The sequence below is a fragment of the Dromaius novaehollandiae genome, chromosome 2, assembly GCF_036370855.1.
Source record: "Dromaius novaehollandiae isolate bDroNov1 chromosome 2, bDroNov1.hap1, whole genome shotgun sequence".
Lineage (NCBI taxonomy): Eukaryota > Metazoa > Chordata > Aves > Casuariiformes > Dromaiidae > Dromaius > Dromaius novaehollandiae.
In genome coordinates this window covers 53,516,012-53,543,381 of record NC_088099.1, presented here as the reverse complement: position 1 = coordinate 53,543,381, position 27,370 = coordinate 53,516,012, and the positions used below count along the sequence as shown (strand labels likewise).

General features: G+C 39.4%; 1 protein-coding gene across 4 annotated transcripts in view; it reads left to right on the top strand.

The window, feature by feature from the left end:
• Window positions 1-27,370, top strand: part of PDE1C (phosphodiesterase 1C) — a 296,093-nt gene that overhangs the window by 150,965 nt on the left and 117,758 nt on the right. Inside the window, exon 3 of one of the 4 annotated variants that reach the window (XM_064506537.1) lies at window positions 24,931-24,987. The exons of the other annotated variants lie outside the window; for them this stretch is intronic. Coding sequence (XP_064362607.1) covers window positions 24,931-24,987 — 57 coding nt within the window. The remainder of the gene's footprint in view (window positions 1-24,930; window positions 24,988-27,370) is intronic. 4 annotated transcript variants of the gene reach the window in all.

Sequence of the window (27,370 nt, the reverse complement as noted above, 5' to 3'; positions counted from 1 at the left end):
CATGACTTCATCACATTCATGTAGTGAGTTAGTGAGAGACTCAAGAGTGTAATGCACAAGTCCTGATTACCAGTCAGCCAGTCTAACTATTAAGCACATGCTGGCAGTCCAACTTTAAGCAGTTTATAGGAACTTCCACCAAAAAAAAAAGAAAGAACAGAACTTATTTGTATAAACCGATAGGTTTGTACTGTCCGTTCAGTGTGAATTCACATTGCTGCTTGTAAAATTTTCCTAAAGAAAATCATAGGGCTTGCTACCTGTGAAATGAACAAAGTCTCCGCTCTCAGAAAGCTGGGGAATAATTTCTTCCACCTTCAATAAAATGAAAATGCCTTACCGAAAAAAAAGATCTTTTCTATCCGCATTGTATTCTTACTGACAAAATATTCATAATTCTTTGTTGTGTAACAGCAGGACAGAAGAAAATCAGTAATAATATTACCAATCATTTCAGCTGGCTATGTAATATTGTATTTAAGACCAGAGAGCCTTATTGACTCAGTGAAACTAATTCCATTTTTTTTATATTAAAGTTTATATACTGCTAATCTAGCTAAAGTCCTGATGCAGCTTCTATTGGGATTTCCCTATTGTCCTCAAGCATAGCTTGTCCAAGTGTACCATCTTTGTTGAACTTCTGAACTTTTTTTCCTAACAAAAAAGAATTACAGAAGGAGTTGCTTGCTTTCTTAGGTCTATCTTCATGGCTGGAATAGTAAAATTTTGTTTGTCTTTTTCTTGATGCTTCTATATTCAAGCAGGCATGTTCTTGATAGCAATTAATATAAAGGAGGCTACCTCAGCTATGTTAACTCTCTGGAACTCAGGAAAGCTTTCTGTCGCCTGGCTCTGCATGTGCATTGCAGCTGAGTCCTGTTTTGTGCTGTTAAGATAACACTTGCAAACCACCCCTCCCCTCTGTGCCTGGGTTTCATGCAAAGGGCACTCCTGCGTGTGCCAGAAGGTGTTTTCGAACTAACTATGGAGTGCATCAGTCTGGCATTATAGGGAGAACTCATAGCTCTTGTAGTCTGAGTTTCTCCAGCTGATTAGGCCAGCATGTTCTGTGTTATTTCTCTACATCTTTGACTCATGAGGCATGGACTGTTGTCACATTGGCGAAACCCAGGCCAGCAAAGAGGTACTCAGGAAGGTCAGTGGCATCATCATTCACATCAATCCTTCAGATGTTAGCCATGATACATACCTCAAGAAAGGAATGTCTTTGGAGATGGGAATGTTTCTGTAATTTTTCAGTCAACTAGTTTTAGTTCCATCTATGGGTAGTATTTCATATGATAACATATATATGTAGGCAAATTTCTCCTTTAAGATGTTGGAGAAGTAATTCCTGCAAAATTTGTAGTGAGTATGTCATTTGTAATGAGTAACTTGTTGAGTACAGCTATAACCCCCTCTTATTAATAGACATTAATGCGTAGTTTATGATTTGTTTAGAATCACTGGTTGTATGAAATCATTCTTTAGGTATATATGAATAACTCTTTGCAAGTTTGCTGTTCATAGACTTATTACACACATTTGATATTATTGTTGATTATAAACTCATGCGTCTTGTTGGAACTTTCAGAAGATTTGGGTTAGTTTCAAAGCCCTAGCACCCTTAGTGATGTAGTTACAAGAGAAGTCCTCGAGTGACGCAAAGATTTTATCACCTGCTTGTGAAAAAAAACAGAAATGCAAGTCTCAAGGAGCTTAAAGTCTAGAGCAGAGGTTTTAAAAGGAAATTAGTTTATCTATGTTAAAAAGTAGTGTCTGGTGCCATAGAAGACACTCATCATTGTTGAAGGTGGAAAAGGCTCCAGCCAGTTGGTCCCATTTGGCTCCTGGCCTTATGAGGGTGATTTCAGATGGGAAGCGCTCCAGGCATGGGTAACGCTGAGGCACTGGCTGCAGGGTTAGAAAAGTTTTTGTGTCGGAGAAGGGCAAAGGGAAGGATGTTTTCTCCCTTGCATCTGACACTTCCACGGGAGGGACTCTGAGCCACTAGCAGATGGGACTGCTTCATAGTGAGGAGGTATTTGAGGGGAAGCTTTCTTCATAGGTGCCCTCTTCCTGTGCCTCTGTTTCTCAGGCTCTGCTGGCTCTTTACCTGCTTTCTCTCAACCAATACAGAGAATTGTGTCCTCTTTGGAAAGTGGCAGTGTTTCTACCATTGGTCATCTTCAACAGGGTGCACAGAGTGATCCTTTAATGATACGGTGTGAGCTCTGTTGCTGTTTGGTTCACTGGCAAGATGACAGGAGAGAAGGGTGCAGGTGTAAAAGCTACACCTCACTTCTTTTGTTTTTGATGCAGCCAGCTGGCAAATTTAAATTTCCACCTCTATTAATGAGCGCCTTCCGCCCCACACCCCAGCCAGCAGGTTTGGAGTTGTACCGATATAGATTGTAAGAACAGTTACAAATGATTCTCGTGGTTTACTTAAGAGCCCTGTCCTGAAAAAGTGACACAGTAACCTTGGCTATGACCTTCGGTGCTGGCTGTTACACAGAGTATGTCTAGAATTAATCTGGTTCTCTGACTCAGCGGTGCTGACGTGGTCGACCTGCTTTAATCAGTGGAGGAAATCTGCACTCACTTGCAAGCTGGTGTGTAGGTTTTTTTTTTTTTTTTTTTTTTTAATAACATCTTCTGAAATGTATTTCTTTTTAGCTCCTTCCCTAGTAGAAAAAAGAAAGCTCAAAGATTTTGCCTGATAGGAGCAGACAGTAGACCCTAAATACAGAAGGTCTTAATACTGTTAATTGTGCCAATACTAGTGGCATCATTTAAGTCAGATAAACTGCTCTCTATTTACTAGTTATGGCATACTTAACTTGCATGAACAGCGGCAGGACTGTGGCAGGTAGGTATGGAATTACACATGGGTTCTTTATATCTTAACCCTCAAAGATTACTGCACAGTTCATTTGCATAACAAGAGTATGCAGAACTGTGTACGTAAATAACAGTAAACATGGCTCATTTGCACATTTATTGCATCTCGATTACATAGTGGTCAAGAGCTAAATATTCTTAGGTTAATTTGGTGGATGTGGTTTGCCTGGGTGACATCAAGATAAAAGTGTAATGCCACTTGGCGTTCCCGTGCAATCCTGCTGTTATGTGTTTATTCCTGAAATACAGTATATGGCTTCTCACCTACCAGCCCAGACCTGTCTTCATGAAAAAGAATCAGAATTGAAAAACTGAATGGTTATTTTCAAAGGCGTATGAAGGGCTGTTAGGAAACCATCAAAACAGCCTCCTTCATGTGAACTGAACCAGATTTAAGTTGGCAGAAACCAAATGACGATCCATAATTTACTCAGCTCCCTCATCCATTCCTCCACACTTACAAAAGCCTTAATCAAAATATTTGAAGGTAGCTGACAGAGCTGAAAGTGAGTAGCTTCAGTCAAACAAGAAGAAATTGGTGTGATGTTCCAGATCCTTTGCTTCTATAAATGGACAAAAAATCTCAGTAAACTCCAGTGGAGTTTAGCTGTGTTGCATTGGCTGAGAATTTAGTCCCAGACGTTTTACATTGTTCTAATTATGCATTAGGCATTGCTGTATGCCTGTTGCAGATCTTTGATGGAAACAGATTTTAGAGTCTTGTTTTTGTGAGCAGAAAACATTGTGGATATAACTGCCACTTTTTAAACTCAGTTACTGCTTGCTAGGAAAAAGGAGTTGGCTGCTATTAGCAATAGCCGCATACCACCCAAGCTGCAGTTCTACCGCGACTTCAGATATTGGAAGAAGTACTCTCTATGAGAAGAGTTTAGAGGATTCAATGGCTGAACTGTATGTTCTGGTATGATCCATGAAACTGCCCCCAGCCATATCTCTAACCAGTAAACCCAGTCAGGCCTGAGTGCTCACACACAGTTGTTCATCCTGTTAAATGGTACTGCACAACCTGCATTCCCCAGCTGGCTTTTTTCATGCTATAAATATCAATATGATATGTGCCTGCTAGTTTTAATTAAATAAAATTAAAAATTTACTATTAAACTAGTTGAATGGGTTATATTTTACCTGATTTAAACTATGGCACTAACCTTTTAAATTCATTGCTGTTTGTGAAGTTGCTTGGCTTTCTCCTACCTTCTGCCATTTGTTTTCTATTTTACTTTTATGCTTTTATTCTAGTTATCCACTTCAGACTGTAAATATGAGTCATAGGGACATATTTGATTTACTCTATGGATATAAAAATGATGCTGATGCAATGATCATCAAATACAGAAAATATTTATAAAGACATATCACTATACTTTTTCCGGTAAGGTAAAACCCAGACACATGTATTAGTAGAAGTACTGCCTCTTCTTTTTCTTGCAGGAGCATGTAATTGTCAAAATTAGGTGACAGAAAAATCTTATGAGACCCATAAAACAATATATACCCTGAAAAGAAGAAAAAAGTCAGTTCCTTTTCCATGAAAATGTTCAGCAGAAAACCATTAAGTTTCCCATAGATCCTCTATCCTACTGCTTCTCTGCGAAATATCCTCTGTTATGGATGTCAAAATAGAGACAGAACCTGTGCTGCTGGGTATGCTCAGAAGGCACAATAATAGTAGGTACTGAAATGGGGGATTCATGATTATTTTCCATCATGCTTGATAATGTGGTGTATGTGTTTTTAATGGACTCGTATGGTTTATTTTCATTCTTGCTCTCTATCCAACTGCATCAAACATTTGGTCTGATAATTTCCCATATTCATGACATATTTTTCCCTGGGCAGCAGACAATATCTGGTGAATGACAAATGATCACATCATGGACAAAGCAGATAGCTTTTTCTCGTATGAAACAGTTCTTTTTTTATTTTCCCTCTATCTTTCCACTGACTAAACACATATACATGCACAGAACAAATACAGGCTCAATCTACCCAAGTCAGTGAAAGAGAAGCACTGCTGCCTAGTAATACTCTGTTACTGGATAGAGCGATTTTTGCTCTCAAGAGATCCTTTGTCATAGGGAAGCGATGAAGCTTTAGGCTTGTCATGTGGAGGGAGATGAGGATGCCTCTGGCTGAAGGGGTCAGCATACAATGAATGTGATTTGGCTGGTCCCAAATCCTGTAGGACTGAATACCTTTTTCTTGTGTAAAATCCATCCCTTGGAAAGAGATGACTAGAAACTCTGTCTAATGTGATGACATGAAAGCTCTGTTAGTACACGGAGCTGCAAAAAGCCCTATACTGGGCAGAGGGAGTCCTTTTATCTGGTAACAGCAAGGAAAAACTAGTCAGAGGAGAGATGTCTCCTCAGAGAGGCCTAGAACTGCTCTTGTCTTGAGTGGGTGAGGAAGAGGAGGTGCCAAATAAAAAAGGCTTAAAGGCCAGAATCTCTCAGCAAATTCTAGAAAATATATTTAAACTTTATATAGAGGTTTAAAAAAAGCATGGGAAAGGTCTGGAGGAAGGCAAATGTGTTGTTTTTGGCTCTCACTGGCTTTGGGAAGATATCTGGAGGCATGGGAAAATAAAGTGACATCCTGAAGATCATAAAGCTGGCCAGGAGACCCCAGGCCTCTCTGACTTCTGTGCCAGCAGCACCCCATGCATTGGGCATGCATGTGCCAATAGGTGCATGGTAGAAAATACAAATAGACATATGGCACTGTAGAGCTGGCACAGAGCAGGAGCTCTGTGCAGAGCAGATGTCACTGGGAAGGTTAGGACTGCAGCCCACCTTTCCTTCCTTGGCATAGGTGCTTTGTGCCCAGAAGCCTTCAGTCACGTGTGCAGGCGACATGTCCTTCTGACAGATGGGTGTAAATGTATGCAGCTTGGAAACGTGGGAAACTGGAGAAGTAACTACAGCAGGGCTTATAACCAACAGTAGCACTGAAAACGTGCTAGGCACTTTCCAGTGCAGCTCCTGTCCCTGCAGCCAAAGGAGAGAAGGGAAAGGGATACAGCCCGGAGGTCTAGGATCAGAGCGATTATTATACATCACCTTAGGCACACAATTTTCCTCTCTCTCTCTCTCTTTCTCAGTTTTGCTTTCAGACAAGAATGCAAATTGATTGTTCCTGCAATGAATTAACAATACCGATAAGCAGAGGGCTTAACAGATAGTGCTTTCTGGTGTTGTAAAAGTAATACTCCCTGAGAAAAAAGATAATAGTTTTCAAGATGGGCTCAGTCCTGCCTTATGAGCCATCACACAAAGCAATATATGCTGTTGTTCTATATTTGCTTGTCTTTCTATATTGTTTTGGAAAAAAAATAGGACATTGAAGAGCCACTGAATATGTTTAGAGGGTATTCTGTATTACATATTCATATGGCATATTTCTCTTCTAGTGGGATTGAATCCATGTTTTTTCTCTTCCATGCCTTTATTCTTAACTCATGGAACATGATGCAGCAAAAGACACAGATATTTTTGACAAATTGTTTGCAAGTGGTACAGTAGAGTGTATCTTGGAAATTAACATGCATTTACTTTAGGTGGGTTGTTCATATAATGCTTTGTCAACATCGTGTCACATTCTTCCACACTGTAGTCAGATGAGTTCATTCTGCACTAGCTTCTTAGCATATTTCACTACCATGAGTGTTTCTCTTTATTTCTTAAAATTTTCTGAGCAATAAATATATCTTGGGAGAATTCGTTGCAACACGTAACTCCAACAGATCAATGCTTTTTCTGAGTTATATTTATTACATCTTTGAAACCCTTTTCTCCTCAATAAAACAGTATCTTGACCACCTTCCAAAAGCTGTTGGTCACCTCTTCTTGACTATCCATACCAAATAGTTCAGTCTAACAGAGGCTGCAAAAGATTGAAGTGTTCCTGCTGAATAAATGTTGTGCAGCTGTGGACATTTCATGCACAGCAGAGTCCTAGGGCTTCCTATTTAGACAAATGGTATTCTGAAAGCAATCACTGCTACTCTTTGCCAACACGCAGTTCTGGGAGGTAACAAACAGCACTTTGATGCTCCCGGGATCAGCCTTTATGGTGCCATATGCCGGCCAATTATCTCGGTGTCATTAGGCACAGAACTAGTGTTTCCCACATGCCCAGATCATGCAGTTAGTGTACTTACGTGAAATGGGATTGTGATGTAGCAAAGAAAAGTCAAAGGATAGACTTAGCTTGTCCAGCTAACTTCTATTTTGCCAAGAAAAAGCAGCTATGGTGATGGTGGATACCACAACAAAAAGTGGAAGCTCTTGACTCTGTGTCGGTCTATGTATCCTAGAATCAAAGAAAAATTTAGGTTAAAAGGGACCTCTGTGGGCTGTTTATTCCAACCTCCTGCTGTATCCACCAAATTTGAAGTCATCCACTAACATGGTAGGATGCATTACATCCAATAGTCTAGGCCATTGAGGATGATATTCAACAGTATCACCACCACCATATTTTTGGTGCTTTGGGTCTAGCCATGTCAACACAGACCTCAGAGTAGGCTAACTTCTCCTACCTTCTGAGTGAGTTTTATAGCCTGTTTAGGGAGAACGGTGTTGTTGCAGCTGGACTGCTACCAGCACCCGAATTTACAGGTAATTCAGATAGATCTACAGCACCATCAACACAGTCAGAGAAAGCTGAGTGTTGCTGCAGAGCTACTGGAAGAACAGTGCTTTCCCAAGACATGCTAGTATTTTTATCAGCCATCCACACTTGCATTGTTTCTCCTGAGTTGCTTTTTCCTTGCTTCCCCTTGGATACCACCTAGTTTTAAGGAGACCAAGTTATTTATGTTTGGGGAAAGAAAGGGTGAAGGAAAAGTCTAATGTCTTACTGGGGGTTTCTGGCTGCTGTCAGCGTTATAGGAGAGGAATTCAGGTTAGGTGAAAGATGTGGCTAAACAACTCTGGGGGACAGAAAGAGGAAAATCGTAACATTACTGTCAGATGTACTCTGTGAAACACACTCTCCATCAGTGGACCCTTGGTCTTGTCTAAGGGGACCCAGTAGACTAGGCCTTATGATCTCGCAGTTTTGTTCTGAAAAGGGTTTTGAGTAGGCTAGGTTGTCAAACATGCTTTGACCTTTGCTTGCCTCCGTGTTCACAGTGTGGTTATTCACGAATCTTTCATATGATTCACTTAGAAGTTGTAGCAAAATGTAGCCTGAGGTGACCTAAAATTCTGAAGCTATTATGAATTGACTAGTGAATTCGAGGGGACAGGCAGATCTTCTCAGTCTCCCTCTAAAATCAGTGCAGAGAGAGAGTTTCCTATAGAGGATGATTCGAACAGCTAAATTAAGCTTCTCCTCCTGGTCTGACTTGCCCTCTGGAGGAACTTTTTTCTTCCCATTGATTATGGCTGATTATCCTCATTAGGCAAAAACTAGCCTTTGTGAGGACACCCCAGTCTTCCTGATGGGCAACTCCTGCAGCACTGTTATCAGCCTGGCGGTGTTGCAGGAGAAGGCATGGGCTCTTTGTTCCTGCAATGGATCCACTCTTTGTCAGGCCATGTTGATCTTTGCTTTTCTCTAAGCCGTTGGCCTCTTACTTAAACGTTTGATAATTAAAGGCTGTTGGGTATAAATGAGCAGTTGTATTATGATTATTTATTGCGTATATCCCCTTTTATTTTCGCATTTCCAAAGAACATCTTAATTTCCTGTTACTCTTCTACATCTGCTGTTCATTATAGTGTTTTCTAGTCAGATGTTTTGCAGTTCTTGGAAATGTGCACCCTGAACACATCTATCCCTGCGCAAGGGGAAGGTGCCGTGCTACACAAATAAATTCCTCTGTTGTTTTGAAGATGTAATATGTCAAGTTTGGTGCTTCTGTGAGCACTTCTAATGCCAAGTAACTGCTGACCTTTCTGACCATCTCACAGCCTTTTAATGGGGCTCTAAGTGTCCTCTCGTTAACATCTGAAAGTAACCTTTTTTGAATGTGGTGATAATTTAGGAGCTGCTTGACAGAGACTATTTTTTCAGAAGCTTACTCATGCAAGTAATCTTAGGGCTGTCAGTAGATGTATTTATCTGAGTCAGGTTTGGGCTCTGGATGTGGAGCTATGACTATTCTATAGAGGCATTTTAGACTCTGACGCTGAAGTGCGTGCTTCCATAATGGTTCTTCAGAGGTTAGATGCAGCCCTATTACAATGAAAGGTGCTATTTTTTTCCCCCTTTACATAATTCATTCTCCCCATTTATGTATTTCTAGGGAATATCCCTTGTTCCCCTCTTCTAATCACATATTTACAAGGAAAATAGCACTCTACTGCTTGTTCACTTGTTGTAGGGATTAGACTCAAGATCATTACAGAATTACGCCTCTTTTTTAACAGAGATGTCAAACCAAGTGTCTCACCATTACACAGTGAGAAACTTCCGAAGGCTGGTCTTGTCAAGCTGTGAGAACGATTTAAAAATTAACAGGAATGTAGATTATATAAAACATTTCTCATTTGTCCTGTCCATGAAAAGTCCACATTCATTCATACATGCTGTGGACTGTTCGAAACTGTCTTGTCCCATAAGCTAGACACTATAATTATTATTTGTTTCTGAGCATAATCTTTTGAATAACTTAATAAAAATATTTATGTTTAAGTGGCAAGCCTTCATGTCTTTACTAAGTCATTCGATCAATATTTGCTACACAGAGAGGGAAGACCACCAAATGTTACAGACTCCAATCTGACAACAAGTACGAAGTAGAAGAAAACAAAGTGCTGGGAAAAGAATATGGTTTTCTAATGAGATGATGAGAACTATGTCAAAGCTAGCTCTTCACATTAATTCCATGTCACTGCCTCCCACCCTTTTGTTTCTTATTACTTTGAATTCTGCTTTCTCATCTGCTGCTGCTCACACATTTGCAATCCTTGCTTTCTGGTTAAAGTTGTGTGAATAATTAGGTTATTTTGTTTGGCTTTTTTCATTCCATTGCTGAAGAGAAGTATTTTGGGGGAAAATAATTTGTGGTGCCAAATGAAATGTTTTGCTTAACTTGAAAACAAACACATTGCTTCTGGATCTATTTTGCTCTTTCAAAAATGGAGTGGCTTAATGGACATGAAAATGTTTTGCATTAGAAATAAAATATTTTTGACTTGTCAGAAATTTTCCCTTATATTTGCGTGTGTTTCAAATTGGCCTGAATGTCACATCACTTTTCTTGCTTGGAAGTAACATTTTACTTAAGTGAATAAATTCTCTGTTCAAAGAGTTCGCATGCTTTTTTCCTAATAATTAAGCCACATACTCCATATAAAGCCATTGACAAGTCACAGGAGCTTTCTCCCCAACTCTTTCATTTACTCAGTGGCTTTCTCCAGAATGTCTCCAGGGAACCATCCAGGAGCTATTTTGACCGCCTTTGGCCTATCCTTCTCTTTTTAGTAGCCCTGAAGATGAAAAGCCTGACAGACATGGAAAGTCTCCTCCTGGCCCATGGAGGGACAGGCAGCTGCAGTGCGGGGCTGCCCCCACAGCCCCTAGCTGATCTGAGCTGTGACCTGGGCCGGGCACTCTTCCTGAGGGTGCTGAGGGAGTCCAGGTCCTGGGCCAGGCTGTGTTTCATGGTGCAAGTCCTCGCTCAGTCCTTCTGGCAAGTGAAGACCTGCTCCTGCTACCTGCTAAGAGGGATTTCCCACTGAAATCATTAGGTGTGCCGCACCTGGAGCACTGGCTACGTTGTGCATTCATCTCTTAGGATATGCTATCCTGCCCTAAGGGGGGTGTTTTTACATATTAAGATACATGATTCTCCAAAGTGTTTTCCTCCCTTTAAGATTTTCCTTTCTTTGATGTAGCTTTCATCCTTTTATGTTACTAGGCAGTCTTTCTGACTAGACCCACTTTAATATAGTGCTGTGTTTCACAGAAAAAGAGAATTTATAAATCTATCTAATGTTATGGGAACCTGTACTAATAGTCTCTTCAGCTCTTAGTCATTTATTGATTTAGTGACTTCTTTCTTTGTTATTGACCAAGCCTTTAGCTAGCTTCTTCCATCACTTTAGTCATAAATCTTATTGTTTGGAACTAAACAGTAAAATTTCTTACTCTCGTCTTGTTTTAGCTCTCTAACAGTTTCTGGGCATTTATTACTTATATATTGATTTTTCTAATTTAATTATTTCTCTTTCTAATTTTCCATGATGTGCTCCTTCTTTTTATTTTGGCATAGTTATACAATGCTCTGTGAGGGCAATTCTTAATAAGAGCTTATGAGCAGGAAAGGGACTCTGTGAAATGACATCATATTTTTTCTTAATCTGTACCCTATCAATGTCTTCTCTATCAAAATCTTACAATTTATAAGTTGAAAGTTTTTCTGTAAATCAAAATATGTTATTTTGGCTTTCTACTGTCTGACTTGCTATCCCAAATATAAAGTGGTGCAAGTTTCAAATCGGTTAAAGCTAATACTTTATTACACGTTTTGAACACTAAGTGTGTCCTTATCTTATGTCCATCCACATTCAGCCGAAAACTTATGCACAGATTAATGAGATGCAAACAAAAAGTCAGTGTGATGTGAATACTGGCTTTAAGACTGCTGCATTATTGCCTTTAGTACCACTAGGTGGATCTGGATTTGAACCAGCAATCTGAGGATGAAGAGGAGGCTCATAGCAAGATGTAGGTGAGACCATATCTAGGAACTGTTGGGAACCCTGAATTTGGGAAATGGGAACATTTCAGCCTGTATTTCCACTGCTAGGCTTTTTTCCATGGTGAGCACTGATCTAGAGCAAGTGCCTCTGCTCGTAACAGCGACAGGACTGCTCCTAGGTTGACTTGAAGATGGGGATGCAGTGTGTCTAGTGCAAAGGCCTGAGATCCAGGTGGGATGGATGAGGCTATCATCTGAAAAATTGCCCACTGCAACCCTTGTCTTCTCATGCAACTTGTCGGACATTTGGGGGCATTAGGCCAAACCCATAAGGCTTTGGTGGGGTTGCCTCTTGTTACAAGGACACCACCCCAGTCCTATGATAGGCATGCTGGCCCTTTGGTTATGCTGCTAATCCCTATCCAACACTTGTAAAACCTCCTCAAAAATATATGGCATTAACAAAAACAGAAAGGTATCACTTCTAGTCTAATTTATCTAGCACCTCAGAATGTAGTTAGCCGAAATGACACGTAGCCAATGCTAGAAAATTCTCAAATATTTACACCTTCTGGTGGATTGGTGGAGCAGATAAGTGCAGAAATGAGTTGTTACTTTCTGTAATGTCCCTCTCCAAGTCTTTTCAATATCTTTTTAAGTAAAAGACATCTGAAGGCTAAGAGTGAAGAAGATGAGTTAATATCAGGATAATTAATTTGGTAAAGATCTGATGAAAATATAAAAGTAAAAATACCATTGCCTGCATTTCTAGCAGGATGTACTGAACTACTTTCACAAAATACCTGTTAATCTTGCATCTCCCCATAAAGAGATAGCTCAACTCTGCTATTCCCTTTGTGACTGTCATTTGTAATGTTACATTACTGTACTGTCTAACGAAGTATTTATGGAATCTCTTCAGTGGGAAAGATCAGAAGCAGAATCATGACACTTCTTTTGAAGTCTGTTTCCTCAAATATCAACCTATAAAAGGAACAGGCTTTCTCTAGATAGGTAAGCACTGCGGAAAAGCTGAGAGGGATGTTAACTATGCATATGCTCGGATGGGAATCAGCGTAGGGTGCCTGCTAAGAACTTGCTGTGCTCAGTGATTGCTCCTGTTCATTTCAGGAGAACCCGTAACTCTGTGAAACTTCACTTGGCTCCTCACAGAGTCAGGTCTGTACTTCATAAGTAAGCAGAGTAATCAATTCATTTAGGGGTTTGTAGTGTTGTTAATCTGGCTGCAAGGAATGATAGTTCTGTCTTGCTGTTTGTGGTAATTTATTTGTCTTACTCTGAGTTGTCTGGTTTCTAAGAGTTACTTTATTAGTATAATAAAACTCAGGAGATTATTAGAATTAAAAGCCAGAACCCCTCGTTTGAACTTAAAATTTCGGTGCAGGACTTCTGAAAGCTCTGGAGGAGCTTGGGATGGAGGTGCTGCCAGACTGGGAACCACACAACTGTCCCATAAAATGGCAGAAGCTGGGTTTTATTAGCAACAAAAGCACAGGCTTCCACTGGTCTTTCTTTTTTAGTCTCCTCCTGCTTTTTATCTTGTTAGCACAGATAGCAGAGGCTGAGGTAGGTTTAAGGCCTTTTTATTCCAGCCATTCCATCCATTATATACAAAAATTAAGTGACACAACCAGTACTTTTAAACTATAATTTGATGCCTAATTCTAAAAATATACAAATGCTTCTACATTTCTTCTTGTTAGCTTCAAGAATATGTTGAGAGAAAAAGGAAAGGACAGTCTATACACAAATTCTTGATGATATATGATCATCATTAATAATCTGACATTAACCCTTTATACCCCTTAACTATATTTAAAACATTCAGAATTGTGTACAACATAAAGCATAGCATATAGATCAATTGTTTGTGTTGTCCATTTTACAGACTAACAGTTCTGAAATATTAAATGAAGTTAGCTGTTGGTCTTATTCTGTTGTATCACTTTTTTAGTTTCAGTGAAGGAAAGAATACTAGACTAGAGGTGAACAGGAAAGAGAATAAGACAGAATAGCAGACAAAAAAGAAACATAAGGACTAAAGAGGAAAGGAATTGGGACAGTCTGTGTGAAGCAGTCAGGGTTAGCTGAAATATTTCCTATCTTTTTCCAGATGTTTTTGGGAAAGTATGCGGCCCATATTTCTGAGAAATTTCTTTGGGCATAATATGTAGCTCTTTCAGGGCTTACCAGGCTGGCGAGGTGTGTGTTCCATAGGCTCCGCCAGAACGGGGCTTTTTTGGGTCTCCCTTCCATAACACCGGTATTCAGCTATTACTTTCCTGAGCTCAACATTTCCTTTTTTCCCCTCCCTGTATTTATTCCATTCTGATTTAATATCCATCAAGCTTAAAAATAGATGGTTAGTTTTTAGTACTGTTTTATTTGATAAGAAAAAATGAATTCTGCCTGTTAGTTCTGTCCAGAACAACTAAACATAGGGATATACACAGAGAATAAATTATACCAAATGCTTCTGTCCTTGCAGAATTTTATCAGGATTGTTGCTGGTGACTGGAGTTACCTCAGCTTTTGCTAAAGTCATGGTACTTCCTTGAAGTGTTTCTGTGTTTAGATTGCTCACCAAAAACTAAAACAACTTGTCCTAAAAGCATTATCCTGATCTGAGTGCACTGAAGTAGATGGCTTAGCCTGTGTTTATCTATTAACTCAGATAGGATCCTCTCTATCTATGCAGCTGAACAAAGTCAAGGTGTTATCTCAGTCCTTGTGCTTGCTGGACCTCAGAGCAGGTGTCATCGATAGCCTGCCCCAACAGGCTGTCCCAACAATGGCAATGAAAGCCAGAGTCCTCCTCACCACAGCAAAGCAGCAGGATATGTCCGTAGCTATTTTGTGGGCTGATATGTGCTCACCATCTGTTTGATTATCATCAACAAGCCATGAGTCACCCCTGAAATGGGAGCTGCCTAGCTTAATGTAGTCCTGAGCCTGGCTTATTAAATGTTGCTGACAGAGTATATGGGTAGCTGTGGTTTAGCTGTGTGCTAAACACACCAGTGTGGCTTCCAGGCAGCTGAGAGGCTGATCTCAGAGCAGTAAGGCTGCTGTGTGTATTATTTCCCAATGTCCTGTGCTTGAGTCTGTCAGCATAAGGGCCCGGTACAATCCATGGCATGAAGGTCTCCAGATCTTGGTGTAGTCCACAGTTTGAATGTTTCAGCTGCTGTTACTGATGGGGACTCTTTCAGTCTTTTCAGAATGAAGAGATTCCCTCGGTGTGTATGCCTTCGTTCAGAAGCAGCACGCATTTTCCTTATGAAAATTCTATTCTTTTAAAAAACAAAGGCATAATATAAAAACACTTCTTTGCTGAAAAAAATGTCAGTCAGTTGTGCTGTTAACTCTACAGGACTATCTTGTGGAGGTATAAATTCATACAATTAACAGGGTGAATATTTAAAAGTATTTGTTTTCTTCCTGCATTTCCATTGTGATGGCAGTAAAGACATCAATAAATTTGTTTTCTGTAATAGAAAATATGCAACCCTTTATGCCATCCATTATTTATCAGCCATCATTAAAGAAGTCCTGTAGTCATTAATAATCTTGAAAGGGCTTGTTATGCAGAAGTGTGCAGCATTAGAATACACATTACAGTTACTTCGAAGTCCCAGAAACCAATATGAATCGCCGGGTAGCCTGTCATTACTCAGCAATGGCATAATTTTTGTGTTGACTCGTCACTCCTGCCAGAGAGTGGGTGCATGTGGAGAAATATTTTAATTGCATTTCCAGCATGTGGCGGAGTTGAAATGATGACTTATCAGATGAAGAAAGTAGGAACTTTTGTCTATGCTGCAATGGAAACAGCTTTTGTTTGTATCGTATATAATGAATTCAGCCTTGAGAAGCCTCCAAGTATTCAGAGTATTTTAAAATGATAATGTTTTTACCTCAGCCCTGCGAATACTCAAAGAAAGGTAAATGATAAAATATGTGCTTTAGGAACATTTTGCTGAAGTCTGAACTCAAACATCCAAGACCATCTTTATAGGATCTAAATTGCATCCCAAAGCTTATGCCTTGTTTCTCCTGTTACGTCACTGTTGGCATTGGAAAGTATGAGCCCCAGCGCTAAAAGCACACAAGTGTGTCCATAGTTTTGCTCACCTGCAAGACCTAGTGGTTGATTGTGAGGAATCTGGATTCAATGCTACATGCTGGAGTAGGAACATTTTAGTTGTATTCTGAGCCCTGTTTTGTAGTTCTGTTCTGATCCCTTCCATAGTGGCTTTGTGTGTTCACATATACCAGCTCTAAAATCTGTGTCCCTTTCTTCCAATGATATTTGGCAAAATTCAGAGCCACTGAAAATAGTTTCTCAGCAATAGGTGTCGTTCGTGGCCTGGCTTATCATAGTTTTGATTCGACAGGTTTAGCCTCATTCTATTAATTCAAAGCAGGATGAGCTCCACTCATATCTAATACAACAATGTTGTTATATTAGGGTAAGACTATCATTGTACAGGCTGTGGAGATACCCTGGGCCTTGCACACAAAGATGAGAGGTAACTGCAGTTTTGTTTTATTGACTTCTGCTCCTGAAACCACCGGTTTCTGAATTTCCTAAATAAAGAACTCTTTTTGTTTAGCTTCAGAAGCCAATGTAGTGGCAGAAGAATAACAGATGAATGCTCACAGGAATGGAATTTTAATGCTTTCACCTAAACATCAATGTGCCCTAAGGTCAAGCAATGCTAGATTTTGCAAAGAAATTTAAAACATACTAAACTGTTCTTTATCTGTATAAATGAAAAATTGGGATTGCTGTACAATGAAGAAGACATTGCAGAAACTCTGCATCTGGCCCCAGAATTATGTCAAAACTTTACTCTTCGTAAGGATTATGGTGTAAGTGAATGGTAGATAATCTTCTCCACTGTAGTGGGCTGCTCTGGTGGGCCAAGTGATTATGCATGTATGCAAAGCACAGGCCATTTCAGCGTGCACATAAATGCCAGTGCCTGGGACAGACACTATTAACTGTCCTAGCCCTTGAATAATGTGTGTTTTCTTTCCCTCTGCATTTGAGGAGTCAGAAGGAAAGGCAGCTGGCAGAAAGAGACTGCCTTTGTTACCTGGCCTAGGGCTTCTCCTTTTCCATAGCCCTTTGGTGAAGGGTGGCTGTGAGAGGTCCGTGGGCTGCAGGAACTGTCTGGGTAGACTGAGTGCAAGCTGTGGGCCATAGCTTTGATGTTCCTACCAGAGAGTGGAGTGGAAAAGCAGAATTGGGAAAGAAGGTATGAAATGAGAAATTATCACTTCCAGGGGAGCAGCAAAATGAATTTAATCTGCTCAGTCTACCTTTAAGCCACTTGGTTTGTAGAGACTCAATATTCTCCATACCAGAATACTTAGCGAACTGAAATTCTGACTCTGTTTTCAGCAGACTGAAATTCCAAATTCAGTAACAGAGAATTATGCTGTTGTGTTAGGGCAGAGTTCTGTGATTGGGTTATTTATAATATATAGTATCTGTATTGGAAAAGGAGATAAAAATAATCTACAGAAATAAATGCTTATTAATCTGTCTTTGGAAGTTTACAGGTCTTAGAATGAATTCTGAAAGAAAAAAGTAGATGAAGGCACAGAAGTAAATGGAAAAAGGGATGGAATTCAGTTTAGATTTGCCAGTGGCGGCCTGTATGTCATTTTTCTTAGATAAATAACTGATATTTTAGAAAAACAAAGCATGGTAGTTTTAATCCAGTTAGCCTTTGTGAAAGCATGGTGTTATATCAGAAATGATTTTTTAACCTGGAAGAGATAGTGACTAACATTAGAAGAGGAAGGTGGGGTAATGAACTGGCTGATGGAGAGACAACAAGTTGTGAGGAAGGGCTAGCTACAGGGGGTTACTGCAATAGTTCCTCAGAGTCTTGGGACTGATTTTATTAGTGAATGTGGCAGGCAGAGTAGGAAGCATGCTCATGAAAAAGTGATGATGGCAAACATTTGGAAAACTCCATCAGTGCAGAAGAGTGTAGGACAATGTAGGGAAAATGAATGATTGAGGAGTGGAGTAACTCCAGTGGGATGATATTTAGCAATGTAAATGCAAAGTTGGAGGCATAGATGTTTAATAAGAAACTGCTATACTTTTATAATGTGGCAGTAACAGAGGAAGGGAAAGTCTTAGGCCTACTGTTCATTCACAGGATGGCTAGAAGCAATAGTGAGAAATGACAATAGCGATCCTAGGAAGTGTCAGTTAAAACATTTAAGAGGTGAAATACTGAAGAAGCCATTGCTTGAGTCACCAGGTGGAGCACCACACCATTCATATTCAAGAAAGGTCGAGAAAGGGCAGAGAAGGACAGGGAGGTCAGTGGAAACTAAGATATCTGGGCTTGATATGAGTGGACTAAGATATCTAATCTGAAATGTACATGAAAGCTGAAGGTGAGCGTGGTTGCTACCAGTAAATACATCAGAGAAGTAAATGGCAGAGAAGGAGAGAAGCCATTTTTAGCTGATGTAAAAGTTTGGTGAAAGAAAGGGCCAGGAATATGGCCAGGAATAAGTTTTGACCAAGAAGGAGATGGTGTTAATCATCAGAGCAAGAAGGCTCTGGAACCTCAAGGTAATGAGGGGCCAGACATGCAACTTGTTTTCATATGGGCTTGGTGTGTTTGAGAGAGATGACGTGATATGATTACTTGTGCCGATGGCTGACTGTTTTCAGCTCAGTGATTTCTTTCTGTTCGATGTCTACATTGATGTACTTGAAGTAGAAAGTGGTTAAGAAAAAATGAGAGAGCGCCCTCTCATACACACTTATGCCGTTTTGCTGCTGTGAAAAAATATTTTCATAACTTAATGATGATCTCATAATTCCCCAGCGGTGGGATGAAGTGGAGCCAGAGCGGTTTTGTGTATGGTCTGGTCATCTCCCCTTACTGGGAATAACATAGTAATGATTAAAGAGAAGGAAAATGTTTTTGACATCCTTCAGTAATGGCAACAGCATTTTCAGGGATAGGAAATAAATGAATGATTGCGCCTGCTGCAGTCTTCATGGGCAGAGCTTGTTTTGAAATCATGTCTGCCTTAACCACTGATGTGTTGGCACCCTTGGATATAATTATACAGGTGTTTGCCCTCTGAAGTGGATGCTGTTGCTTATAGCATGCTCTCCCATCTTTAGGGAGAAGTGCAATTCTCAGTTTAGGCCTAATGTTTTTGTGAAAGTGCGTTATATTATAAAATCCTACTTTTTTATCAGGGACACTGTCATCTTGCAATTTAAAACTTCGTAAGACAATGAAATAGGGCTATTTCAACAAACTTCATATTCTCTGATGTGTCACAGTGAGAAATAAATGACTCATTTGAGAAAACTTCAACAGAAGAACACGTCATTACCAGCCAATTTCTGGTTAAATACCATCTGAATTGATACTGTGACTTCAGCTGGACAAAATTTCTGTTCCCATGAGAAAATTCATGTTTTTTTGACTGGGTTCTGTGTTTAAGTATCTATCCGTACAGTCCAGAATACATATTCTATTACATGCCTAACAGATAACTGTGTGTTCTTTGACCATAGCTTTGTGTACATAATCCTATTATGAGTACAGTGGAGTTAAGCCTACGTATCAAGAAGAGAATGTATGCCTTAGTGCATGATATTAAAAATACACTGAACAAGAACAAATTGTGCTCTGTCTATACATCTCTTTTTAATGTATTTTTTTGGTTTGAAATTGGCCTCAGTTGGTAACATGCTGCCTCTGTGTTTTATTTTGCTGATATGTTTTAAAGATGCAGTACAGAACCAAGGGTGCAGTTGCACAAACACTACCATCTCTCTAAGGTTACAAATTGTAATTTCACACTGGCTGGAGAAATAAACAGCAGTTTCTTGAGGCATTATATTTCCTTTCAAAAATACTTTGACTAGGGACCATTAAAACCTACTTTTTAAATTGGAATACTTCCATCCAGTAATCCCTGTGTAATCTCTCTATCTGGATGCCACAGAATTGGTCCATGTGTGAAGGCAGGGAGAGTCATCCTTGCACGAAATGGAAGAATGAATGCAGGTTCTCTTAAAAGCCCGTACGAGGGGAGACTTGTGTCCGCAGCTTTCCTCCTGGTGCTTTCAAGAGCTTTTTGTTATGAGGAGAGGTTCTTCGATCAACTAGTCATTACTAATGGAGGTGCCAAATACCTCACAGTTTCCTGGGTTGTTATTACAGATATATGGCAAATTGACTGTTATGATTCAGTGGATCAGACCAAAGGAAAGAGAGGGTCAGGAAAATACGTTCAACTGAAAGGGAAGGTTTTGTTAGGTTTGTTTCTGTAAGTATCGTTCTGTTGCAATTAACCATTTCATTTTTAAAAAGTTAATTTTTTTTTCTATTCCCCCCCCCCCTTTTTTGACTGCAAGTATAATTTGGCATAAATCCACAGAAGATCAAGAAGAATTAGTTCAAACTGGCTCAAATGAAGAGGAGAGACTCCAAACAACCATAGGATGGAGAGGCTGTCATGCACTAGCAGAATACAAGAGTTTGGCTTGTTTAAGTCTAAGGAATGAAGACTGAGAAAAGATGTGACTGAAGGCTATCAGGGAGATAAAAACAAGAGAGAGTAAAATATTTAAGCTAAATGAGTGTTGGCATAATTACAAATAAGAGCAAAGAAACCATGAACTGATGTAGGCTGGAATTTAGAGAAGGGTTTGTAGCTGCTAAAAGAATGAATGTCAGAGGCAGCTTTTCCAATCAGAGCAATAGAGATAAATTAAAAAATGTGCTTGATTTTAAGATGAACTTGATAAATTTCTATGTGGGACTATATGATGAAGTTGCCTATGATAATAGAGGAGTAGGCTTGATGACTGGACTTTTCTTTCTAGTCCTATCATCTTAAGAACAATTTTATTTGAAATGGCCTTTTTGGAAAAAAAAGCACCTGAAAATTGAACAGATGAAACGATTGTGAGTGAGTAGGTAAAACAGTGACTAAGTGCCCATTGGGCTAGGAAGTGAAGATCAGAAAACTTAACAACGGTGTGTAATGTAGGAAATCTGGTTTTATTTTTTTTAATCTTTAGGCTAAATAGATGACAAGGCACATTTAGCTAGGGGATGCTGAAGAGAAACTGGGATGCAGGAATTTATTATTTGAGGAGCAAGTGAACAATGAATAAGGTATTTGTGGGGAGAAGCTGAGAAGCTGTGTGGTTGAAGGTGGTTGGTTAGTCAGGAGGTTTATTAAATTGTAGTATTTGGCTAAGGAAAGGTCACCGGAGACTTTGAAGACATGGTAATATTCTGCTGGTAAGGCTTTGTAGTGGAACTGGAGGACAATTCTAGGCAGATTCTGAAAACGGCAAATCATTTAATCTTAAAGGTGAAATGAGAAGGGAGATTGTATTGTGGTCGGAGAGTCAAATGGAGGAGTGTGAGCTTTTTGTTTTGTTTTGTATCTGTTTTAAATATAAAAGAGACTAAGCATGCATATTGTGAAGGGAAAGAGTTAGGGAGAGGGGGAAGGGGAATGGAAAGAATAAGAGTGGGTCTGAGAGACACCAAGGGAGGGAATGTGATGGTATCACTGGGCCAGTGGAGAAGTTAGAGGAAGGCTGCAGAGGGCAACTGTTGGCCTTCGCGAGAGAGAAGGAAGATAAGAGAGTTGGAGGAGGGAGATGGAGGCCAGCGAAGGGGAAGATCATTCTGAGCATATTTTCTTGGGGAAATCACTGATATCTGTGGAAATAATACCAGAGCAAGAGGAGAAGAAGATTCAAAGAGAGGTAGTGAAAATGGCAGCTGAGGTTACAGGCCTGCAGTTCAATTATGCTGGAGAAACAGAGATATTTACCATAGAAGATGGCAGGGCAGAAGGAGGAGATAGCTGATGCTTACTGGAAGCAGTTGGTGTGCCATGGCGTTTCCCTGAGAGATACTAAACATATCCAAGAGCTGAGATGGAGGAAGTGGATGTGGGGGAATAAGTAAGGGCTAGAGACTGGTGGGACTGGCACTCTAAAAGAACAGAGGTATCCTATTATCTCGTGTGAAGAGAACTCTCTTTTCCAGAATATAATCATTCGGGATACATATATCCAGGTGCCAGATACTGCTGGCAGATACTGCTAGAGGACAGATACCAGGTACCATCACTCGTTTGTTTAGCATGAGCAAATTAACATTATTTTTTGAGTTGTTTTTTTCATTGCCACTTAACATGAGAAAGAATAGCTGACTTTGGCCTTGCATGTTATGTATTTAATATTAGTATTATACTGGAGACACCTTCTGCAAAACTTTAATTGCTTGAACAGCACTTCTCTTTCCTCTGTTCTGAAGTGTAAAAGGAAATCACAAATCCTCTCATCATTCCCCAGCCTGTAAAATGCAAGTGGAACTCTACGTGATCTCTTCAGTACATCGATTTGATCTCATTTGTGGAGCCATTCACACCTGACCTGTCAGAAAGAGACCCTGTTGCTATTTAGCTTTCTCCAAGGATTTTTTTTAACCTTATTGTGTGCAGTGCCTTTACACGTGCCCTTTTTTGGAAAGTGACTTTTGCTCTCCAAATGAGATGTGCTGTTGCCAGCTTTCACAACTTTATCATGAGTTTCCTTTTTTCTTTTCGAGAAACAAAAAAGTGAGGTTTTAGCCCTCATAGTTTAGAAGACTCGATGATCTGGAGACCTCAAGAAAGAAAAGACAATTAAAATGAATTGCATATTTCATTTCCTGTTTTTTAACCTCTTGAACATAATTTAGTCAAGCTTATGGCTGTTTTTTTTGGTGGGAGGGAGCTGAGTGGTTTTTATTTTCAAATACTTTTGGGTTTATTTGAATCAGCTCAGAATGCACCATCTGTGCACACAGAGCAGCTACACAAGCTAATGTTACCTTTGCATGTTGTGAGACCACAAGTAAAACACTAAAGAAAATAAACCTCAAAATCCTATTTATCAGTACATTTATACGGAATGAGGAGATTTGTCCTGACAAGAAATCCAAAAAACTCTTGTCAGGGTTCTGGAAAATAGTCAGAGTTGACAGATGGTGTACCTAGCTTCAGATGTGGATATAGACAAAGGAAATCCACTTTATCACAGGGAGGGGGAAGCAAATGGGATTAAAGAACTGCCCAGAAACAAAATTTGTTTTCCATGAAATGAAGTGATTCATTTTCTTTAATATATTTTTTATTTGTGTGTTCTTCAAATGTCTGCTCAAGCAGAAGCAGAAAATCAAAAAGTCCTGAGACAGACAGTTCTGCCTGGATTGTCTTGGCTCAATTAAGACCAGAAACTCAGAAGAAAAACTCCTCAGACCAGAACTGCAGAATCCATGGTTGCCAGCTAGCCCTTTTTGATCCATTCCCTTTTCCTTCTCTCCCCTCACTTTTCACTGTTCTGCTCCAGTTTTGCTGGTTCTTAACTAGTCTTGAAAATGGTTTTAATTGCCTTTTTTTTTAAACGTGATGCTGCCCACTAATGGAGGACTGTGCTAATAAAGGGAAATGGTATATTTTCTGCAAATGAATCAAGGTGACTGATCCACATAATGTGGAGGAAATATTAGCTGGTAACTCTGATATTAATGACATTGCCAGATCAGTCTTGGGGTCCCTGACATTTTCATGTTTGTCAAAATATTTTAGTTGTTATTTGGCTGCATTGCTATACTGTCTAATTTCTTTTTGATTAATGAAATATTAAATAGAAGCTTGCATTTCTCACATTAGCTTCTGTCTCTATGGAGATTTCTTTTGAATGTCATTCAGAAAAAAGCATCAGCACTGAAGTTTAATGAAAATGAATAAGCAAAAAAAATGCTCATTACTTTTGTGATACTTAATAACACAGATGTCTTCTCTTTATCACATTTTCTCAGTATAATTACATTGAGTACTTGAGATTTCAAGCTTCTGTTACAGCTTTATTCATAAGAACAAAAAGATTTGATACATGCAGGTCCTAATATACATGATATGACTATACAGTGGAAACTACAATTTACTCCTGTTCTAACAAAAGAACACTTGGCTTATGGACTGGAATTAAATGAATTGAAGGCTTATCCATATAGTGCATTTATGTGGCAAACACTTCAAGACTTGACTTTCCCCATAGGTACCTCTTCAGGAAAAGCCTTTCCTAAATGAGATCCGGTTAAGTCTGAAGATGTGCATTCCTAGTTCTTTTGTGTCTTGAACACAGATGAAAGAGATATAGAATGGAAATTGTTTTAATTCCAGATTTTCGTAGTGTTTGTAACCTGCACTCTCTACTGGGTATCTGAATAAGAGATCTGAGTCTTTGAGAGACACTGAGCATTTTTAGTCTATAGAAGTAGCCTATAGACTGTAGCCTGTAGAAATGGCAGTATTTTGTGCTGTGTCACTCTGTTTGGGACCTCTGAAAAGGACTACCAGTCTTCAAAATTTTGTCATAAATGAAAGTATACATTTTAATATAACAGTTTTGAGAAATAAAGGCATCTCTCTGCATCTTGGTCATGTTTCCTCCATGCTCTTTCTCTGATGCCAAATGTAATTTCGTATGTATTTCCTTTCATTTTAAGTATCTGTGTTATCTATACTTCTGTGGCATTACAAAGTATCAAGGTTGGGGGTAAGGGGAAGAGAGGCCATTAAAAGAAATCTTGGTATTACTCTTGGGAAAATTCACTTTCTTCATTCTGGTTCTTTGTTCATTTTAGTATTGTTCTCATAATATGGTATTTTCTCTTTAGTTTTCTTCAGGCTTCCTATACAATCAGTCCCTTCTGTCTTTCTTACCGTTCCGTCCAACTCCTACTCTCAAAAGCATATTATAGTGGTATGTTTGCTTCATTTTACCTCTCCACTTTGTTAATTATTTCTTTTTATTAATGATTTTCTACAGATCCTTACAGTGTGTTCATTTTTAATCTGCAGACTTTTAACCTGGAGTCTTCTTGAGATAGCATGTCTGCATGCCTGCATGAGTGTGGAACTTCCTTTGCTGTTCTTTAGCTGACACTTTCACCCCGTTTTATTGCCATTGTGCCTGGGAAGTGATTTGGGATGCAGGCTAGCAAGACTGCAGCATATGTGAAAATAAACAACTTGGTTAACAGAACGAAAAAATTGAGGGATTCTGTGTGAGGCTTGTGCTTCCAGATAAAATTCCATGTTTCAGTCTATGTGTTTAAATGGTTCTTCTTCCATAATGCTCTGAAAAAATCCTGCAATTGAAATTAAAATGTAAGACCAGAGAAAGAACTACTTCTAAGACTGCATGGTTATCTCTGTACTTATTTGATTTCCATTACTGTGATATCTAGGCATCCTCAAGTCTTTCGTGCATATTCAAGAGAAGAAGGTGTTGTAATTACAAGGAGGTAGGTTTTTTTATTCCTATTTTACATATACGTACTGAGAATAAAGCAATTTAGGTGGCAGAAGCTGCAGAAAATGCTTAAATGGCCTTAAAATTCGAGTCTACGGTCACACAGAAAAACTGTGTTAGAACAAGGATTCAACCTCAGGTTTCATGCGCTGTGGGTTAAAGTCTAAACTGCTGGTTTGTCTTTTTAATTTTGGTGTAATGGCACAGTTGTAGTTGTGCTATTACTTTCACTTTACTCAAATAAGATGTATTAGAGATGAAGATAAGATATAAAAGTTACATGGCAAAGGTAATGGGCAGACTTAGTGTGAAGAAAAAAGTCTGATGCTTAGCTTCCAGGCAGCGTTTTTGTAGGCCTGGCTGTTAAAACAATATGAAATGACTTTTTACTCACAAAAGCTTGATCTTGAAGTTATATAAGTCTGGTTTAAGTCTATTTTGTTGAACGATATGCTGGAAAGGACCTTGAAGACTTGGCTTGAGAAGTCTGGCATTCCCTCTTGTTGTCAGGCTGGAAACACCATGAAAACAGCTGTCTTTACAACCTTCTGTCCATTTTCTTTAAATGCAAAACTAAGGGGAGAAGGGTGAAAGGTTAGTCAATTTTTTTCAACTTGCTTTGCGTAATCATTCAGGTCAAATTGACAATGGTTAATATGGTTTACCCAGTGTCTGGCTCTGATCTCATTCCATAGAAGAGCTTGTCTGCTTACTTCTTGTTGCTGCTGGCTCTAGTATTCTTGATTAATTGTGCTGGAAATTATTCCTTGGGGAACAGGAAAAAGGGTCTGCTTGTAAAACTTTATTCTGCTTCTTTTCTATTTTATTACTTTATTACTGTGATAAATTTTGCATAGTTTCTTTTACAGTGGATGCAATTAAATTTATTCTAGCTATATGGAGATTATAGATTAAGAGATATGTCCACTATTTAAAACAAGGAATACCTCTAGAATCAGACTTATATTTTTGTAAGTAGGTCTGTTGTACCTTTCAGGTACAATCCTATGTATTGAAGTACACGAATGTCTACTGCTGAACATGGTACAGGTACTTTTGAAAGAATGAGCTAGATTTTACTCCCCAAATGGAACAACTGTGGGAAGAAAACACAGAAAGAAAATATGGCAGGACTTCACTATTGTTTTCTCTTTGTTAACAGTACTTCAAAAATGCACTTAATAGGACAGGTTTTCTTTTCTTTGCTAAATACATCTGAATTTATGCTGCCTCCTATTTGCCAGGTGTCAACAAATTGAGCATAAGTGTGCAGAGATGGGTATTCATGTAGTCACCAGTCTGTGGCAAGACATATATATCTGCAAGGAGCCATGCTTCCTAAATATGATAGGAATGGCATTGTATGTACACCTTCTTCCAAATTACTGAATTACAGAACTTTGCATTTTAGTGTTTTTGGTTTGACTGCTATTTTGAGATTGTTGGCTAGAATAATTACATTCGGGCAACTGCCAAAAGGCCAAGCAAGGAGAAGTAAAGCAAGCAGGTTTGTCTAGAGAAGATAACAGTGGGAAACACTTAGGAAAGTTGTCAAAACTGAAGCTGTGCAATTTGGCTGGCTATAAAATAATTAATAAATTAATGGAAAGATACATTTTGAAGGAGAAGATGGGCTCTTCTTGGCAATGATTCTGCTAAAGGTGAATTAGAGATGCTGCTTTGTATTATGTATGGCTACCAGTCTGACTTCTGATGTGATGGACATCTCTGAGTCTAGATGGAGGGTCCAGGATTAACATATAGCTCATCCAGCTGAATATAGACTATCTTCTCTAGTCTTTTTTCAGAAGGTTGATGGTTCTAGTGGTTAGATTAGATGGGAAAAACACACTCTCGGACAAGATGTGTTGGCCTTTCTTACCTTGTTATGTAACTGGTGGGCTTGGATAAATGAGCTGGGGGGAATCACCTCCCTCTGCTTTTCAGAGCTGCTATTTACATCGGTTGGGGGCTTCAAAGTGCCCCTCAGGCAACAGGTTACAGGGAGGGATCATGCTGCCTTGCAGGCCGTCGCATTGCTGGCCTGCTGCTATCTTTGTACGTTGAATTAAAAAGCAGGACCTAGCAACAGAGTTGAGGTACTCTGTTCTGTTGGGGGTTGCGTGCTGTGTTTTCCAGCCCTGGTTGCTCTGAAGTTGGCCCTGGTGCAGGTGGAGGGGCATGGGGAGGATGCAGCCTGCCGAAACATTGCCTGCAGGGCCCAGGGGTGTCTCTGGCCCCACGTTGCCACTGCAACAACAGGGAGAGTTGAGCAGCATCCGCTGAGGGGGGCTAGGAAATAAGGCAGAGGAAAAAAGAGTTCTTAGGAAAGAATTTATTGGATAGGTTTGGCCCTTTTTCTCCTTGTTCTCGAA